This window comes from Cyprinus carpio, chromosome A11 (assembly GCF_018340385.1).
Source record: "Cyprinus carpio isolate SPL01 chromosome A11, ASM1834038v1, whole genome shotgun sequence".
Classification (NCBI taxonomy): Eukaryota; Metazoa; Chordata; class Actinopteri; order Cypriniformes; family Cyprinidae; genus Cyprinus; species Cyprinus carpio.
This window is the reverse complement of record NC_056582.1, coordinates 7,684,033-7,705,344: the sequence shown is the minus strand read 5'-3', so window position 1 is coordinate 7,705,344 and position 21,312 is coordinate 7,684,033. Positions and strand designations below refer to the sequence as shown.

The window sequence follows — 21,312 nt, the reverse complement described above, 5'->3', positions numbered from 1 at the left end:
AATATATATATGTATATATGTATTTTAAAAACATGTACAGAAATACAGGTTACAAAATATAAATGATATAACAAGAAGGCTCTGATATATGCAGCTGGGACATCATGCACATCCATATTTAGCATATTTTTTTTTTCTGAGAAAGGAAAAGGTCCAGCAAAACGACGAAAAGACGAAAATCAGTTCCTTCTACAATCAGTTACCACAAATAGGGGACAAAGATGACCACACCAGCACAGCGACTATAGAACCGGACGTCTGGATATATCCAACCCAATAAAAGCTCTAGACAACCACAAATTATATGCCCTAATATACTGTTAACTCCAATAAAGAGCGAGCACTGTTTATGCTCACAAAACGAGAGATCACAAAGATTTGATGCGCATTCTGTAACAATACTCTCATGAGTGGGTTGTTTACATTAATAATGTCTTCTAATACTTATTAAACCTGCCTTAAGTGAGATGACGGTTGACAAAATAAAGAAAATAGATCATCTTCACAGAAAGAAATCAATGTAGATGGCACTTAGTTTATGCTAATGTTGTGATTTAAGGGGAAGGGTTGTTACTGCTCGGCTCTATCCTATGGGTGACTATCATTATGTTTATCAAGAATACATCTCATCTAGTCAGCTACGTCCTTATTAGTCTTAATGGTACGGACATGGTAATCATGGTAACTAACTGCTCAGCAGTTCTATTAAGGCTTAAAGGGGAATTTACTCTAAAGGGGGTTTGCTCTCACACAAATAATCAGGACACAAATGAACGATTCCAACATTCACATAAGTGCTGTTAGCTAAAACCGCTCCAGTCTGGCTGCATGCTGCATGTGCATCAACAACAGATTATTTGACCAATAAACACATGCAGTCTGCCCACATCTCCTAATGTTTCACATGTTAAAGCAACAAACAGACTGAGCCCTTTTTTTCGGTCTGCATTGGGATGTCACATATACGCTTCCAGAATTGTTTTCACTCTGAATTATCAGTGCAATACAGAAAACAGTTCACAAAGAACATCTTCACGATAAACTGGGAAGGAAATGCATGTACAGGGTTGAACAGTCGGCATTCACTGAAGGTAAAACAGTCCAAGTTTCATGAGCAAAGCCGCAGCTGAAGTTTCCAGGAGCAGCAGCCAGAAGATTTAGAAGAAATGCACATACATCAGTATGAAAGCTGCCATATCTTCGAGATTTCTGACAGGATTTCAAACAGAATCTCAAGATGCAAGGGCCGAGTGAATCGACAGGGCAAGGGAATGACCCAACTGAAGATATCAAACATGCTACAATCGTGATGAGCAGAAAAATGCTACCATGACCTAAAACAAAAAAACAGCAATATAACAGATCAGGAAAAAAAACAAACAAAAAAATAATAGTGCATTGGTCAAGCATTGTCAAGCAGGTCATTTGGTGTAATGCACTAATGCACTAACTGTATAGATCATAACATGGAGCCCCACAAATACATTCTGTTTCTAAATATGATCATAGATGTGGTAAAATGACACCACTAGCATTAACTAATACATGCACTGTGTCTCGGGGGTCTATATTGTTTTATGTGCAGTGAATCTTTTTACTGGAATCAGCCAAGCTATTGAAGACCTCATACCAAAAAGCTAACGAAGACCTCGTTCTAAAGGTTTTTTCTCATTTTGACATGCAGTCGTCATATTCCAGTGATAAGCTTTATGTACACTATTTTCAGGAAAGAAACACGCTCATGGAAAACATATGAAAACAACAGGAGAAATATTCTGAATGGCACAGTTTGAGGAATAAAAATTTAAGTGAGTATTGCGGTTTTTGTTACATCTAATAAACTACACTGTATGCACCATCTGAGCCAATCCCTGTTTCTCAGCCCTAAGAATACTATTCATATTCAACCAGAAATATTCCAGATTGTTTGGTTGATTAATGCTTTTAGTTTGCATAGGAATCACAAATTGGATTTGCACAGTTTTAAGAGTTATTATTTCCTTGAAGGACCCAGATGACCAAAATATATCTGGCTCAACCAAAATGACTAAAACTTTAGTAGGAAATATTTCGTTTAATTGCCAAAAACTGTACTTTGCTATTCATCCCCAGTATTATAAATATATTGTTTATTAGACTGACAAGTTAGATACAGTGGGGTCCAAAAGTCTGAAAATGACAATGCTTAACTTTAAATAAAAATCTAAACTGTTATCGATGGAAGTTTGTTTTTGACATGGGATAAAAAAAAAATTGTTGTTTTTTTAGCAACTAAATAAAAAAAATAAAGAAGTTAATTGCATCTTGTTATCTCATAATTTTAAAAGTATGAATTGTTTGATAAAAATTCAAATTTTATTTTTTATCCCATGGCAAGCTTCCATAATTATCAATATACCAGTTTGAACAAAAAACACCTAAATTTCTTAGCATTTCTTATCGTCCCCTTTGTTTCAATGACAGTATGTACACAATCAACATGTTACATCATAATTGTCTTTGTTTTTGATCATTTTCATTCCATAATGTGTTTTTTTTTTGGACCCCACTGCATATAAAGCTCACAACTGCATCACTAAATTGTAAATGAGTGATTCCTTAATTGCTTCCTATAGCACTCAGGAAAAACTTGATCACTTGATCAAGGTGCGACAGGGCATGAACATACGCATGAGAATGACAAACAGAATAAGGAGCATTACTCTCCCCAAGCCAGATGATGGACATCAGCTTCACAACAGAGCCTTGAGTTATGTTTGGCAGTACAAGTACAAACTATACAGCATTCAACACTAAACAAAATGGCATTGTTAAAACAAGAGTATCGTGAGGAAAACACTTTGGAGACGATTAGAAAAACATGTTAACAGTTAAAAACAGCATTTTTTTCATATAAGGCAAAATCAGGTCCTCTCACAGTGAAGTGTTCAGCAGGTTTCTGCAGCAGCTCTAGGGTCACATATTTACTGACCACCATTGAAGCATACATTACAGCCATAACAGATCTTCATTTTGAATAAATAACATATGCAAAACATACGGAAAGTCACATGACAGTTCACAAATCACCAAATTATGGGTTATATTCCTATCGAGAGACTGCTGTCCTTCTGCAAGGAAAATCACAGGCAAATATAAAAAAACAAAAAACAAGAATGATATCCATACACCAACTGTGACATCTTGAGATGTCTGGATGATACAAAATGCTAGCAAAACGAAATAATGGAAGCCATTTTGTAAAAGCCAATTTTATGCCTTCCAGTGTACAGTGAGCAACGCTCCCTTTTGTCTCAGCCCACGGACCGTGAAATATTTAAAGTTTGTGGCATAGAATCTTTAAAATACATCCGAGAGTTTTACACACTGGTCTGTTGTTGTGGCGACATTTCCACGCCCCGAAACGTGAACGAAGCGAACTGTGATTGGTTGTTTGACATGTCGGTCAAACGCCCTCATGGGTGGGCCTTGGCCAATGAAAGCTGCCATGAATTCCAGACCTTTAGCCGTCACTCTGAAGGTCTGGCTACGTGAGACTACACTCCCTTAAACACTGGATACACAATCTGGGGGAGTAGTGCTCCTTACATAAATATAATTAAATTTTATATATATATATAAAATAATATGTTGATAAATAATATGTTGATCACACACACATAATTACACAGATGAATATTTCTTCAAAGACATATGGCATAATTATGCAAACATTTAAAAAACAGATGAAACTTCACTTAATGTTACAAAAATAATATAAATATGAATCAATAAACATGATCCATAAAATCATCAGATTGAATAACATAAAAGGAATAAAAAAAATCACATTGGGAATGAACCAAGACAACAAAACATGAATACATGAAGAGAGTGGATGGTGGATGGTATTGCGCATTGGAAACTATCCAGTGTGGATACAGCACTTCCAACCTCCACCACCCCCGCCACACCCTCGCCGCCACCACCAGCCCCTTGCCATGAGCGGTTTGGCAGCCTGCTGTTACGTGGGTGGTTGGGGGGACGTGAATGGCCACTGACCAGATGGTAAACAGAGAGGCCATGCAGCGGAATGTCTCGCTTCGAATTGCATTCCAGGGTTCACAGTCGATCCATGCGGAACGTGTCCTCAGTGGCCGGGTCAGCCAGAACCATGTCTGGGTCGTTGAGCATGTGCAGTCCGTCCAGTGTTAAGGGGTCGATCTTCAGCTCGTCCAATGGAAACTGAGAGTCTGCATCAAAGCTGACGTCACCAACACTGGCCAACGAGCTGGTGAGGTCTTTGGAGAGATTGGGCGGAGATTCTCCCGTCACTAATGTGAGACAAATCAAATTGTCAGCTGAAATGGCTAGTCTACTTTTAAATCCACACCTGCCGTGGTGTTTCTATCTTAAAGGGATAGTTCACCCAAAAATGAAAATTTTATGTTTATCTGCTTACCCCCAGGGCATCCAAGATGTAGGTGACTTTGTTTCTTCAGTAGAACACAGAGATTTTTAACTCAAACCGTTGCAGTCTGTCAGTCATATAATGTAAGTGGATTGGAGTCACGGCTTTGAAAGTCATAAAACATACACAAACATAACCAAATTAAACCCTGTGGCTCATGACGATACATTGATGTGTAAAGACATAAAACGATCGGTCTGTGCATTAAAAACTGAACAGTATTTATATAATTTTTTTACCTCTGATTTTCACCAAAATGTCTGAACTGTCCTGAGCGGTGCCTGTCGCGTCTTCTTCTTCTTCTTGCTTTATGGCGGATTGCAGACTTATAACTGCATTACTGCCACCTATCTCTCAAGTGGACCATTGACACTCCCAGTTGAGATTGTAGATAGAGTGTCAATGGTCCATTTGAGAGATAGGTGGTGGTAATGCATTTATAAGTCTGCGATCCGGCATAAACCAAGAAGAAGATCGTTTCGTGTCTTTACACATCAATGTATCGTCTTGAGCCGCAAGGTTTAATTTGGTTTTGTTTGTGTTTGTCTTATGACTCTCAAAGCCACGATTCCTATTCACTTACATTATATGACCGATAGACTGCAACGGTTTGAGTTAAAAATCTTTTTTTGTGTGTTCTACTGAAGAAACAAAGTCACCTACATCTTGGATGCCCTGGGGGTAAGCAGATAAACACCAAATTTACATTAAAAAAAAAATTCAAATCATCCCTTTAAATGTCATCTCTGATAAGACAGATAGCACAAATGTACATCACCATCACCAGCACTCTGTTCCCCTCATAACTTATATTGCATAAGACCCTATGTAGCTCTGCCCCTATTCAGCACTGCACTCATTGTCTTGTCTTCTGGATTGTATTTCCACAGCATGAAGGTAAGGTCTTACAATCTTTTTTTTTTAATCTTCTCAGTCTACTGACATTTGTTATGACATCCGCTTTGAACATTACAGTGCCAATGATAACTTTTGTTAACTCTACAGTACAATAACTTAACCCACTTCACCAGCTAATTACTCTTCAACAGAGATGCTATAGAGCTACCGCTAACCTTAAGTTTAAAGACAACATTCTAAAGGTGTCTGTGCACTTGTTTCTCTGACGCATAAGGTGCATAGGTCAGCATTTCTCAAAGGGGGTTATATCGCCCCCCAGTGGGTATAGTGAGAACATCAGGGGCATTAGAAGTATTACTTTAGCCCCTTTCACACTGCGATTCCGGCAAATACACGGGTAATGTGTCCCGGCATTTGTACCCGGGTCGCTAGATTTTGCACTTTCACACTGCCAGTGATTACCCGGAATATGTGCGTGCGTTCACACACAACCCGTAAAGGTCCCGTGAAGACACGTGATATCAGGGTGTGACGTGTAATGTATGAGTCGAAAACGCTAGGCACGTTAACTTTCACTGAAGCTGATGAACGATCTCAGTTTCAGCGCGTAAAGTGAGGAACTAACTGATCTCTGCTTCGTTACACTTTGCGCATATTTTTTCGTCGCGAACGTTGATCTGCCTTCAAAACACGCTAAAAGAGTCACGCGATAACGCGCGTCATCACTACGACACGGCATTAGATCTGGCTTTTGTTCACACAGCGCTCGTTCTGGGACTGAAACCCGGCAATGTTACTAGGTCCCCGACCCGGGTTCAATCCCGGAATCAATCCCGGGATGTGTTTGCTTTCACACAGAAGTCGACCCGGCAATGTTCCGGCAATTTGCCGGGTTCGACGTGCAGTGTGAAAGGGGCTTTTGTTTTTTTATGGCCAGTTGACACCAGAGCTGTTGCCGCAGTGTGGTCTCATGGTTCATATAGCTCTCAATAGCTCCAAACGAACTAGTGCTGTCAACCTGTATAAATGGGTTTAAGTGGGACAGATGGCAGCAGCTACTATATTTGTAGCAGTTTATGATAAATATTAATGCATAATGTTGTTATGCTGACTACGTTTATAGTAGCATTAATTCTTTTTATTGTTTTGTTTCATTTTGGAGGGAAGGGGGACTACTCCCATAACACGGTATGCATTTACAGTATGCACACTTTAATATATTACTTTTTTGTGCTACTATGGCCATAATTACTAATATTCTAATGTTACCTTATGAAATTCACATAAATATGCACAATAAATGAATATTAGTACCAGTAACTGCTCAATATAACCTCAAAAAAGTTTTATCAGTAATAAAAATGCTAAATATACAATGCAACTAATATATTTATTATACAATATATCCAGGTTTTCCAAGTTTTTCATTGATTGGGCAGTCTTCATAAAAGCTTATTCAGGGTTTAATAGTAATAAAAATGCAAAAACTGCAATTAATTTGAACTAAATGACCACCTCCACGGAGGACTCTAGAATAGTTAGTTCGGCTGTCTCCTGCCGGTCCCCTGTTACAGGGCACCAAACTAGCTGCTCTGATTACACCAGAGGTCAGTCTCGAGAGGCTGATTCCCTTAGTAGACTATTTGGCAGCGTGGAAACTACTGCCAAATGTGTCTCAATGGGTCCTGCACAGTGTAGAGAGAGGCTACAGAATCCAGTTTTTCAATGGGGTTATTCCCACTCTGGTGGGTCCCGAGCAGGCTCTGGTCATGGAACAGGAAGTAGACACTCTCCTGAGGAAGGAGGCCATCGAGGTGGTCCCTCGAGTCCGGGTTCTACAGCCGGTACTTTATAGTTCCAAAGAAGGATGGAGGGTTGCGTCCAATTTTAGATCTGCATCAATTGAACCGCTCAGTCAAGCAACTGAAGTTCAGGATGCTCACTCTCAAACAGGTCGTGTCTCAGATCAGGTCTGAGGACTGGTTTGTCACGGTGGTCTAAAAGATGCAAACTTCCATGTCTCCATCCTTCCCACTCATAGGAAGTTCCTTGAGGTTTGCTTTTTGGGGCAAAGCGTACCAATATCGGGTTCTTCCCTTCGGCCTTGCACTCTCACCCCGCACTTTCATGAAGTGTGTGGATGCAGCTCTGGCTCCTCTGCGAGTCCAGGGCATCCACATACTGAACTATATTGACGATTGGTTGATTTTAGCTCAATCAGTACAGACGGTGGTTCGACACTGAGATGTCGTTCTCGCCCCCATGAGAGAGCTGGGGTTAAGACTAAATGGCAAAAAAGTGTGCTTAATTAATAATTAGAATAATTAATAAGAATGTTGCTTGTATGGGGGGCGAAAGGCCTCGGATAATGGATAGACTCAAAAAAGGTTGAGAACCACAGGTATAGATAAAGACCATCAGGGGCGAAAGGACCCGGATAATGGATAGAATCAAAAAAGGTTGAGAACCACAGGTATAGATAAAGACCATCAGGGGTGAAAGGACCCAGATAATGGATAGAATCAAAAAAGGTTGAGAACCACAGGTATAGATAAAGACCCTGAGTGCATTTATAACATACCTCTGTGACATTTCTTGGAAAGACATTTGCATAAAGAAGTTGATGTTGAAGCAAAAGACACAATACCTGTGAGAATGATGTTGGGGATGTTGCCATGGCTACTGTAACCGAGCTGCTGCATGTCCTGCTGACTGCTGTGGCTCCCGGTTAAACCCATCATAGCTGCCTGTGTGTAGTTCAGCGTTGAACAGTGACTAGAGCCGCCTGGATTCTCCATCATATTCATGTTGAACTGCTCCAGCTATAATCAGCATTACAAAGTTCTCAATTCAACAATAAATGAAATCAAATTTGTAATACAGCATTCTATCTATCTATCTTATTTGAATTTCTAAATAAAGAGTGATTTTAAATGGAGCTCATGTACCTGGTTGGATAGGGCATTCGTCTGTCTGGATGGAAGTTGCTGATCATAGAATGAATCCCCGAAGATGCTTCCAACCACCTGAATATGCTGTGAAGACACATTATTAGCACAATAATAATAATAATAATAATAATAATAATAATAATAATAATAATAATAATAATAATAATAGTCTCTTATACTTACCAAGGCTGCATTTATTTGATAAAAATATTATGAAATATTTTTACAATTTGAAATAACTGTTTTCTATGTTAATACATTTTAAAATCAAATGTATTCCTTTGATGACAAAGCTGAATTTTAGCATAATTACTTTAGTCTGTCACATGATCCTTCAGAAATCATTCTAATGTGCTGATTTGCTGCTCAAGAAACATTTCTTATTATTATCAGTGTAGAAAATAGCTGCACTGCTTAATATTTTATGGAAATGGTGATGGACTACTATTCAAAAGGCTATAGTAGGCTAATTAAAAAAAAATGAATACTTTTATTCAGCAATGACACATTAAATTGATCAAAAGTAACAACATTTATAATGTTACAAAAAAATTATATTTCAAATGAATGCTGTTCTTTTAAAATTTGTATTCATTAAACTTCCTTTATCATTATTTCAACAAAAATATATTTTAACATGGATAATAATAAGAAATGTTTCTTCAGCAGCAAATCAGCATAATATAATGATTTCTGAAGGATCATGAGACACTGAAGACTGGAGTAATGATGCTGAAAATTCAGCCTTGGTGAGAAATGAAGAATGAAGCCAAAGAAGTGTTATACTTACTTGTGGTGAACCGCCAGGCGAGAAGCCCTGATTGGACACAGGAGATGTTGGTGACTGATTGGCTGAAGAGCCTGTCTGACTGCGGTACTGTCGGGAGAAAGAAATATATTTGATTTCTTGCAAAATTGAAATGACCATATGAACCTAAAGCAAAATGTGTACAGCAGAAGAAAAACATACTGAGTTGGCAGCTCCGCTTGTGGCTGACTGTGATTGGGTGGCAAGAGAGGGCTGGGTGGTGTTGGGGGTGGAGCTTACAGTGAGAGGCGGGAGGCGTATGAGACGGATGTTCTGAGGGAAGGTGTGCGGCTGTTTCTGCAGGTCATTCAGTAAACTCAGCAGTGAGTACTGAGACAACTGCTGCTCCAGTGACAGGCTGTCCATCGTGATTGGCTATGATGACAACAGACATTATACAGGGTCACAAACTCAAACATTTATTATTACTTTGTTTACATTTATTTACTTTCATTGTCAATGATGCAGGGTTATTATAGTTGGCTAAAACAAAAACTAAAACCATGAAAAACCCATCTTCGTTACTTGAAATAAAGTAAACATTAACTGAAATAAAATAGAATGAAAAAAAATGTTTTATTTTAGCTAGTTGCCAAGGACTAAAACTTTAACCAAATTTAAAACAGAAAATGTAGAAAAAAATTCTAAACAAATAAAACTATAATAGTATCTCAATGATATTAAAATAACATGGCAATGATCACATAGTGTTCACATGTAAGTTTTTAAAAAGTACAAAAAGTGACTAAACATATAATAGAAAAAAATAAATAATCAATCAATGAAAATGCAATTATTAAGCCGATTATTCAGAGTGATTATTCAGAATGCCATCTCCCAAAACCAATAGTTTTTGGGGTTTTTTATGGTTAAAATAAATAAATAAATAAATAAATAAATCTCTCCCATTTTATCCTGCGAACTACACAGGGAAGCTTCTTATGTGGTACATTATTATGATATTGGAGGTTACAATTAACAACAAAGCCCAAACTATTATATTCAACGGCTATTTATTTTCAGATGTAATATTCACACCCAAACAAAAACTGAAATGTTTGTATACAACTCTATTGACCCTTTGCAAAAACCCATCCCCTTAGTTACTGTTGCTACGTCCAACAAGCCATAGCGCTCTCACGCCACAAATCACGCAACGACAAATGTATTGCGGTTCAAAGAGGACACTGATGACAAGCCGAGAGACAAGACAGAGCAGGTTACTTTTGGTATGAAACAAAGTCTCAGCTTTTAAATTTTGACATTTTTAAGAAATTCAAACAACAAATACAGTTTTGTGGCTCTTTGATGTGTCGTGACAGATCGCAGTTGCACCTCAGTTCAAGCGGCACATAAACTGATCATCTCTTCCTCTTTACTAGTTATAGCACGAAATAAACATGAATGAACATCAGAATATATTGTGTTTCGTGGAAAGACATCAGTAAACACCATTTTTAAAATTCAAATCCACTGATGTTAATCTACTCTCCTTTCTAGTTTGTTTCTCAGACAAAATGACAGATTCTGCATTATGATTGGTCAGATCACCTGTCAATCAAACTCCCGGCAAAGGGAACATGACATGAGGTAATTTCCAAAATTAACAGTAAATAAACTCATCTCTAATGATTTTTTTTATTGCTAACTAACTAACTAACTGTGAACTGATGTTCATTCATATTTATTTTGCACTATACCTTATAAGTGTAAGAGACTCGCGCTTCACGCTGCCGCTTGAACTGAGGCGCTACAGTGATCTGTCAATCCACATTAAAGAATGTCAAATTTATTGTTTGAATTTTGTGATAAAATGCAAAATCCTTGTGGTGTGGATGACACAGAAGAGCATACACAGCATACGGTGATATGAAGAGACACAGAGGAGACCGTTGACAAAGGAATTATTGAATAAAGACCTTTTTTTTAGTTTTCTTCACTTACAAAAAGTGTTCCCGTCGCTTCATATAACCCAGATTGCACGTCTGATGGCAGATGGAGTATTCTGATGACGACTTTCATACCTTTTATGGACCTTGAAACTGTTATTTACTTGGCAGTCTATGGGACAGTCTCAAGCTTCCAGGTTTTCATCCAAAATATCTAAAATTGTGTTCCGAAAACGAACGAAGCTTTTACGGGTTTGGAACGACATGGGGGTAAGTGATTAATGACAAAATTTTCATTTTGGGGTCGAGTATCCCTTTAAGGTTAAGGTGCAAATAATATTGGGGGAAGAAAAAATTAATTAACAAGCAAGAGAGCTGATTATTTTCCCTGAATATCTGCACAACTGCAAATGTGATATAACTTTTTCAATGAACAATAATTTAATATTGTTATATTTTAGACACAACATTTTTAACCTTGTCTGTTTTTGTGCAAGTTTGCCAATAAAAATAAAGCAGAACTGTTGTGTGTCTCTGATATTTACTGAATCAATCCACAGGTGCAGTCAGACATTTTTTCCCGCCCTCTTTTGATTGATAGAATAATATCAGCCCTAATCTATGGCTGTTTTTAAACAACGGCAGATAATTGCTTTTTTCTGAGATAGGCTATGATTAATGGTTGATACATGAGTGCAACACTAAATAGAATCAAACTTTCATGGGACCCCACTGCTAGAAATGAAATGATGACCCTTTAATCACACATATTATGAATTTAAACACATGCCGTGCTGTTTAGGGAGGCTGGAGGCTGGCTTACCTGTGTGATGGGTATTTGGGGTGAGATGGCAGGTGGTAGCGTGGTGGCAGGCGGCTGTGGGCTGATACTGGGTGAAGGGGCAGGCCCAGTGTGCTGGGCAGGAGGGGAGGGAGGCACATGACTGGCAGCACTGATGCCCAAGTGTGTCAGGTTGGTGGTACTGCTGGAGCTGGATGTAGGGAAGGTAATGGGGTCATCTGGATCCAGTGGGGTGGGGAGAGGAGGAGGGAACTGGATGTTTGTCAGATCAGGTAAAGAGCCGCCGGTGCTGTGAGCAGATGGCATCAAAGAACTATTCATTTCCTGATCAGGAGATGGAAATATGCTGGAAAAATCAAACATAATATATTAGAATAATATATACAAAAAATATTTAGCATTTGATTTTAAATTTAGGTAATAAGAATTTGGAGGGAAAATGCACACATTTTTCATAAAATGAATATCACAATGTAAACAACAACAAAAACAGGCTTCATTCTCTTGAAGCAAAACATAATTTCTATGTTCTATTTCTATATTCACTTTCTGTATTCTGTCTTAATACCAGCAATAAACATTTTGGTAGAACTTAATAATTAGGTTCCATTAGTTACAATGAGCAATGCATTTATTACACTATTATATAACTGTTCATTGTTAGTTCATTTTAGCTTAGGTCTATTAAATAATAAAATAGATCTAAGATTAATGAATGCTTGAAAATTATTGTTTGACTGTTAATTCATGTTAACTAATGTAGTTAAGTGTTTTTTCCTCTCTGTGAAACTGCAGCAAAACTTGCTTAAAACTTGCTTAATTAGATTTTTTTGTCACAGACGTTTTCTTTAGGATGAAATTTGTACAGTATTTTTTATATCAGCAAGTCAGAGTATCATGTAATGTTGCCGTTTCTAATAAAGTTACTTGCCCACTGGCAAATTATGTGCTCAAGCTATATATTTTTTTCATTTGATTTTTTTCATTCAGACCATTTTTACCTCAATTTGGCACATTGTGAGTGTTAATTTAAGATCTTGTATCTAAAGTTGCAGTCATTTGTAGCCAGCCTCATTTTCTCTATATTCATGCTAGGTCAAAGCTTATCTAAGTGTTGCATGTACACAGGAAAAATAATAAACTCACTTAATCCCAGGAACGTCACACGACTCTGTATGCAGAGATGCTTTGGGCTCATCTTTCTCCATCTCTGATTCAGTGTCCTCTGTATCTGGAGGGGTGAGCAACAGCACTGCAGAAAGAGAGGGAGAGGGAGAGAAGGATGAACTCCTACCAGGTCATTGTACATGAGGAAAAACAACACCTTACAAATACATGTGGGTCAATGACAAATAAAGATTCAACAAAAAATTGTATTTAAAAAATCATATTAAAACACATGCCAACTTCTTAGAAATGTTCTTTTTATATTCATGTTAGTTTTCTGTTTTTACTGCGTTTACACATATTCACAGTCTCAGTCATTTAAGTGTACTTGTGAGTATAAATCATCTTAATTATCATGTACAAAAACATATTTTTTTTCAATAATCTTTTTATTTATTAATTCATAGAGTAAATACTATTTATGTTTTGAGGAGTCACACTAATATGACATTTTACAACCTGAACTAACCAGCCTTGTCATAAAAAGGTCAAATTATCTGATATTTTATTGACTTTTATTGATTTCTTCATCAGAACAGATTTGGAGAAATTACATCAATTGCTCACCAGTGGAACCTCTGCAGTGAATGGGTGCCGTCAGAATGAGAGTCCAAACAGCTGATAAAAATATCAACATAATCCACAAATAATTGACACAACTCCAGTCCATCAATTAATGTCTTGTGAAGTAAAAGGCTTCGTGTTTGTAAAAAAAAAAAAAAAAAAAAAAAATCTATCATTAAGACATTTTTTTTACTTTAAACCGTTGCTTCCAAATATAAGTCCATGATCCATAATAGTGATACAGTCCATACACTGTTGTCCTCTCACATCACCATCTTCTCCACCAACATATTTGTTTAGAACTGTTCCGACTGTTTTCTCTTGTAAACAATGTTTGATCTGTGAATATTTCTCTCCTGATTCAGAGGAGATGACTTTTCCATAGGAGAAATCAATATGGATTATGGACTCATTTTAGCTGGAAGCAACGGTTTAAAGTTAAAAATGTCTTAATGATAGATTTTTTTCTTACAAACACAAAGCTTTTTACTTCACAAGACATTAATTGATGGACTGGAGTGGTGTGGATTACTTGTGGATTATTTCGTCTGACGGCACCCATTCACTGCAGAGAATCCACTGGTGATGAAAATGCAAGTGATGAAATGCTAAATTTCTCCAAATCTGTTCTGATGAAGAAACAAACTCATCTAAATCTTAAAGGCCTGAAGATGAATACATTTTCAAGGAATTTTAATTTTTGGATAAACCATTCCTTTAAAAATGCCATTTTTAATAAATAATAACAAAGTATGCCAAACTACTTAACTTTTTTTTAAAGAATTTTGTTATTCTAATGAGTTTTTTTAAATCATTATTATTAATGTTTTTGACTTTTTGCGCTACAAAAAAATATCCAAATTAATTAATTCCATGCAGCATAGAAACAGCTCATTAATTCTTACAAGTTTTTACTCCTTTTGACTGTAGTTCCTGAGATCCACCAACAAAAGTATCCTGTGGATCTGGATTCACAGCGCTCTGGTGTAGAGCTGAGTCAGAGTTGGTTCTGCAGCACACCAGCGGAGGTGGGAACATGTAAAAACACAATGATTTATGACCTTTGAGCATGTTTTGTTTATTAGGTTTTGAGAAAAGCTGCTTTACCTCCTCCAACTTGTGTCAGGTGGTGGTGACAGATATACGGAGCCGTAGGGGCAGCTGTCAATGTAATTAGGGTTAAGGACAATGTCTCACACAGGGACGGTTTCTCCATTATGGCAAAATAAACAATGCACCACCAAAGTGTGAAAGGGAGGGATTTTTTTTAAATCACATTCAACCACAGTGTTATGCTAGCTGTCACTGTTCTAGATTGTTTGTTCTGCCTCTGGATATATAGTCCAATTTTAGTATGGTTTTATTTTTTTTTGTTTTTTTTCATTTTTGGTGGTTTTTGGTTTTATGTTTAATCTCTATGAGCTCAGGGAGGGCTAGCACTAATGTGCTTTCGTCATCATACGTAAACTTAACTTGTACAATGATTGGTGGGCCCAAAACCATACCTCTATTAATAGGAGATATGAAGTCAGGACTAGTCTGTATGGGCTGAATAAAGCAAACCAGTGGTTTTGATGGATGACGATTGTAATGGAGGTAAAGACGATTGCAGTGACAAACAGGAGCCATACATTATTAGACACGCGCGAGTCTGTTATTATTAGTGTGCAAATAAATAAATGTGCTCTCTGACAGCTTTTTGCACAAGCACATTTCAGTATGATCGCATGTCTGGCAAGTGTTTTATAATGGACACTCGCTGAAGAAATGTTGCACTGTATACATAAATTGTGAATTATGGAAATTAACAAATGTTTTAATTTATTTTGAAAAAATCTTGCAGAAAATATAGTTTTGTGAGAATCATCCTTAAACTTAATCTTGAATTTGGTAAAACAATTATCTTTATTTAAAATGTTTCAAGTCTTAATATTTTTCCTTTGGGATACATCATACTAGGATGGATGCTAAAATTGTTGGACGTGGCGCGCTACCTTGAAATCTTTCCACCAGCCGCCACTGGTCTCTCACACTCACATACAAAACTTCACATCTGTTGAGTAAAACTTGTGTGTCTAGTAAAGTTAAAGGATATCTGACGTCCATGCTTGTCTACAGAAAGAGGTCTACGATGCGGAGAAGCGTTGCGGTTCCTGTCACGATACACGCGGTCCACCAGGCCATGATGTCGTGATGTCCGACTGGTGTCTAAAACCGTTGTCTGGAAAAGAACCTGATTGGTTTAAATGATGTTCAAATGTATTTTCGCAAGAAAAGGTATCAGAACTTTTTGCTGCAGTGTTGGGCAAATAAAAGCACAGAACAGGCTCCACACAGAAGATGGACCAGCAGTATGAAAGCTTAGAGCAATGAGAACCATCTCATACATACTTATGCTAATGTATCATAAATGAAGAGCAATGATAAAGAAGGAAATGACACTTGTGCAAATGCATGTTTCCATCGGCTTTGTTACATTTTACTAATTAATTAAAAAGGTTTTCTGGACACAGACAATGATATGAATCTTTGGTTAATACTTTGTTTTAGAAGGTGACACAGCGCATTTTCAAGTCCCCATCATATTTTAAAGTGTCCCCAAAAAGTATTTGGACCTTTAATCCACACTCAAAGATGTCTGAATGTTTTTGAATTAATTAACAGAATGTCAAGGCAAGTGGTTGCTCCAAAGTTTTTTTTTAATTTCTGTCACTGATGGAGATTTAAAGCAGCTTTAACACAATCTGTATTGCATTAAGCGCTAAACAAATAAAGGTAAAAAAAAAAAAATGTTTTTAGTACCTAGGAAAGCTCTTGAATTACTTTTTAAGTGTGACCTGGATCTCCAAAAGTGTGAATTACATTTTGGGACCACTGTATGTCCGAGTATTGAACTATACAGTACATTATATATATTTGCCTAATCTTTATTGAAGGTAAATATTAGTTTTTCTTTTATCAGTAATGAGTGTCCCAATAAACAAAATTTTAACATGATAAACTGGCCGTTTATTAAGAAACATTCCAGATGTTTGTTCATTGCTTTTCTATCTTTAATCCTAAAGCTTTCAAACTAAACATCAAATCCTTTGCTTTGATGATATTGCAAATATGATATTTTCCTGTGTCCTCAATATCAGTTTCCATTCTTTTAGACTTTTGTAACATCCCTTTAATTAAGTAAAGTCCTAATAACATCATCTTCCATGAAGTGACAACATTTTGGTGGCAAAGGAATACCACAGACATCTAAAACTATTAGCCTCAAACTAAAAGCTGTTTGTTTCTGATTACAGAACTTGTCTGACAATATAAGGAATAAAACAGCACACACTCATGCAAGCGAACTCTCAATTTTTCACTGAGTAATGACTAACCTGTCTATCCTGTTAGGTTCCATATGGTTAATTTTCTTGCTAGGTGTGTAAATAGTTATAATAACTAGAGTTATAATTACTTTTCTGGAATACAGAAATACATCACAAGCTTATTCTTTTCTTTTCATTTAAGTTGCACAGTTGAAAAGGTACTATATAAATTGCAGTAACATGGAAAATGGACCATCTTCTAAAAAACAGCCCATTCCATTGACAATAGTGTAGAGATGTATGGAGCACTGCTCACATAGACGTCACTTTCAAACCAAGCAGTTTTCTGTTGGACAGTGTGGCAAATTTGCGTGACCAACTTGAAGTTAAATTTATAAGGGGAACTTTTTCACCTTCACACAAAACTCCCAAACACATGGATTCCTCTTGAAATGAATGGAATTCACCCACAAAATTTCACAGAGAAACTATAAGCGTGACCGCACCTAATAAGAATGACCCATCTAATGCACTTTGAGTGTTATCCAGTTAGGATGTTTATGAAACTGTGATTAGATCATCTGAAGGGTAATTCATTCATAAAGTGACAGCATAGTGTGTACGACAGAATTTTCAAACTTATGAAGTTTCTAAGGTCTCACCTGAAAAGGGAGGTCAGTGTTGCTATTTCCAATCTGATTGACATTGGGCAGTGACCCTCCATAGCACTGAGCTCGATTCTGGCCTAGTTGCAAATACTGGGTCTTCTGTAACTGCAACTGTGCAAAATAACAGTGCGTGAAAAGCAGCAGTGAATGACTTAATGAATGCATGAATGAAACGTAAACCAGACACTGTGGAGTAAAAACACTTTATCAAGTGAAGAATGAAAAAAGCAGACCAGTGAGAGCTAATAAAAGTAGCAGAACATGGGTATTAACTTATGTGGCGCACACTAACATGTATCAAAGTTCAACACCAGGGGACTGGATCTGATATGTAGTAAGAGGGTGAATACAGAGACCGGTGCAAATTGCTCTAATATTTTACTCAAAGGAATATTTGTCGGGGTTAGTTTGTTTCTGAAAGTCAATTTCTGTTTAAGCACAAACCTTGACATCATGATTTTTTTTTTCAAGTTTCCCAGGAAAGTTCATTTTACACACATTGACCAATATGTTCATAAACAAAAATAAAAATGAGAAGTAGCATGCAAGAAAAAAAAAAAAATACCAAAACCATTATTTTAGTCAAATTATAATTTACTGAATTGTTTAAAATAATAATATTTGGCAACTTGCCCTGACCTGACAATCTATGACAAACAATACTACACTAACAATGATCAGTGGTATTTTAGTATCACTGATATACTATTCTGGATTTTGTTAATATATTGAATTAGGTTTTATATTTAGTTTTTCTGTGTTCACTTTAATTTTAAATACTTTTTTCATTTGATTTTCTAATTTTCAAGGTCACTGCTTAGTCCTATTTAAAGTTATCCTAACAGGAATAGAAGGTAAGTTTTTTTAAGCATATTTCATGAATTAATTGTATTATGAAGCACAGTATAAAAACTTAAATGAGATATTTGAAAAAAAGAACTCTGATCAAAATCAGAGAACACTCACTTACAGAAACCCCCAAGTTATTGGTGTTAATCTGGCACCTGGTGCTAATTTCCTTCATTATATGACAAACCCTTTAAACTGGCAGCATTCCTCCAATTTTCACTGAGATTGCAAGATGTCGGGCTGCTTTAAGGTGACTGAAAGCCTGCGACAGACCCTTTCAGCCAACGCAAAGAGAAGCTGGTCATTCCAAAACTGTTTATTTCTAGAATATTGCAGCTTTACAATGACATTAATTCATTAAAGTCCCCCAAAAAGCCTGGTCGTCCATGTAAGACAAATGCAGGAAAAGACAGGATAAAGCAGAGACCATCAATGAGGATTCGGTTCAACACTGCAGCTGGAATTGCTCGCCAGTTCAGTGATAACCAGGGTATGGATCTGTCTCGGCACGTTTAAGAGAAATCAGACTGAAAGTGCACTCTGCAGTGACAAAGCCACTCATCAGCAGAAAGAATCAGATGGGAAACATTTTGTTCGGCATTAAACTTCGGCATTAGTTCCTTGAAGCCAAGAACACTGAAATAATGAAATGGCCGGCCCAGAGTCCTGATCTAAACCCAACAGAAAATATCATGAAAATTCTTGGCGACAAAGTTATGGCAAACAAACCCACTACAGTCAACCAACTATGGAAGAGAGCGGAAGAAGAGTGGACCAAGATCACAGCAGCACAGTGTGAGAAACTAGTGATGTCCTGCGGACACAGATGTGCTGAAGACATTCAAAGCAAGAGCCTCTACACTTCCTACTAGTTTCTGACAACTGCAACCCTCCAAAATAAAGTTTTTTGTTGAAATGCCTTGGTTATTTTGTCAAATGTGTAAATATAACAGTGGCATACCCACAGCTAATATTCCTTCAAATTTTAAGCGATGAAGATGAACAATATTTCAGAAATTAAAGTGTTTTTAATTTTTGTTATATTATTTTGATTTTTGATTTATGTAGATGTCAAAAATAAGACAAAGATTATTGGAGAATGTTTTACAAGAAAATACTTTTTTTTTTTTGGTAATTGTTTAAATGAAACTTGTTTCTACAGCATTTTTTTTAAACTAGCTGAAATACAATAAGTTTACATTTTTTATATTTTATTTCAGTTATCATTTTTTTTTCTTTGCTTGTTTGTTTAAATGTTTTTAGGTTTTGGTTGGTTAGTAACAATAATAACCCTGACTCTATCTTCATTATAGTTACCACTGTATCCCAATGTGTTTGTACTGCATTTAGGCTCCTTGTTTTACCCCACAGCTTTTACAAAAACATAATACTGAAATCCTAGCTGGATAGACTACAAAAAATACAAAACTAGTGCAACAAAATATGTGTAATTAGACTTTTAATTTAAAATCCTATAGTTACATGGATACACATTTTGTGACAACTTGCCCCGGTCTCCTCTATTTGACATTTCATCATTCAATAAGTAGCTACTATGGCCTGTTACACGCAACGAGAACGAGAACTAAAAGACCGACAAGCAATCACAATCCATTAAAGGCCAGGACAGGTCCCTGTGCAGATGTGCATAACATCTGTCCGGCCAGTGGCCAGCATCTCTCTCTCTCCAGCAGCATCCTCAGCATCTCTGAGCGCATGCATCCGATCGGCCTCCCGTTACGCTCAACCACCGGGACACCATTATCGTCCTTCACCGATTTGTCACGGCTCTCGGGCGACAAACAGCTCTTAAATCAAATACAGGCTATATCCTACACAGCAGCGGTGCTATGCGCGCGTTTAGCCGCGACACACGTACCCGTCTCTGACACACGTACCCGTGCAGCTCGCGTGATGCTCAGGTCTTTCATGACCTCCTCAAACGCCGCGGTCTCCTCCGCCTGCTTCTGGTTGTGCAGGGCGATTTTCTCGCTGAATTTTCGCGGATTGTTTGAGCTCGCCATCTTCCGTTGTTCTCCAAAACACAGAGCGTTGCGTGAGACGCGTTGTGCGCTGCGGCGTCATCACGGGAAGAGTTGTGGGCATTGGAGTCCAGCGAGAGCTCTTTTAAGATACTCCCCCACTCTCCTACAGCTTGGCTTGACTCCACTGGAGGAGCGCACATTGATAACACACACACACACACACACACACACACACACACACACACACACACACACCTTCACTAGCTGAATGAAATGTCTTCATGTGCATCTCGTGATTGAAAACATTTATTTATCCTTAAAAACTATTATAAGTTGCACTAAAGGCGCTTATGAAAAGGCTGCTAATGTAAAATAAAGATTTATTTATTAGCTTAAAACATTTTTATAAAATTGTTGTGATTAGTGTGTTAAAACTGAAATCTTAAACATTTTTAACTAAACTTTATGATTATTTTTTTTTACTAAACTTAACATTTATATTGAGTTTTAATATTCTTCATTAAAAAAATAGCCTACATATAGATTCTTTATTCACATTTCATTATTCATCAGTCTTTTTTTATTTGTTCATACACTATCAAAATCTATCACTGGGCGATAACACTTTTGTACACTCAAAATTCTGGGTTATTTTTTCAACGCAAATGCTAGGTTGAGCTTACGGGTCTAATGACCTTTTAAAGACCGAGCAAAGAGAATCAAAGGAACACAATGTGCATTAGCAACTCTCTCTCTGTGTGTGTGTGTGTGTACACTATACTGTATGTGTGTGTGTGTGTGTGTGTGTGTGTGTGTGTGTGTGTGTGTGTGTATATATATATATATATATATTCAGATAACGCCACAAAAATGTGATGTTCTTCATCAGTATATATTTCTGTCTTGTTTGTTAGTGTAAATAAAGATACGTTTACTTGAGAAGCTGAATGAATACTTGTTTTCTGTGAGGCTGATCAAAATGAAGTGATTTCAAAGTGAGTTTATGATTAAAA

At 37.0% G+C, this 21,312-nt stretch overlaps 1 protein-coding gene across 2 annotated transcripts; it reads right to left on the bottom strand.

Moving 5' to 3' along the window:
* Window positions 1-6: 6 nt before the first annotated feature.
* Window positions 7-20,560, bottom strand: crtc1b (CREB regulated transcription coactivator 1b). Of its 2 annotated transcripts, none has more exons than XM_042766122.1 (13): window positions 20,480-20,560; window positions 20,213-20,436; window positions 17,460-17,576; window positions 15,585-15,722; window positions 14,597-14,658; window positions 14,395-14,498; window positions 12,905-13,010; window positions 11,780-12,104; window positions 9,230-9,442; window positions 9,050-9,136; window positions 8,257-8,343; window positions 7,956-8,130; window positions 7-4,313 (listed from the first exon to the last, which is right to left on the bottom strand). In XM_042766122.1, exons 2-13 carry the CDS (start codon window positions 20,336-20,338, stop codon window positions 4,102-4,104), a joined length of 1,752 nt encoding a protein of 583 aa, XP_042622056.1. In that variant the 5' UTR covers window positions 20,339-20,436; window positions 20,480-20,560; the 3' UTR covers window positions 7-4,101. The 2 variants fall into 2 exon arrangements, with proteins under 2 accessions (XP_042622056.1, XP_042622057.1); XM_042766123.1 differs by having other exon boundaries at window positions 15,585-15,710.
* Window positions 20,561-21,312: the final 752 nt, after the last annotated feature.

Coding starts and splice junctions, on each gene's coding strand:
- crtc1b (XM_042766122.1), bottom strand. CDS start 20,338: ATGGCGAGCTCAAACAATCCGCGAAAATTCAGCGAGAAAATCGCCCTG. Junction 13,011..14,394: donor GTCAAAAGGAGTAAAAACTT/GTAAGAATTAAT, acceptor CTCTTTCTGCAG/TGCTGTTGCTCACCCCTCCA. Junction 9,137..9,229: donor CAAGCGGAGCTGCCAACTCA/GTATGTTTTTCT, acceptor TTCTCCCGACAG/TACCGCAGTCAGACAGGCTC.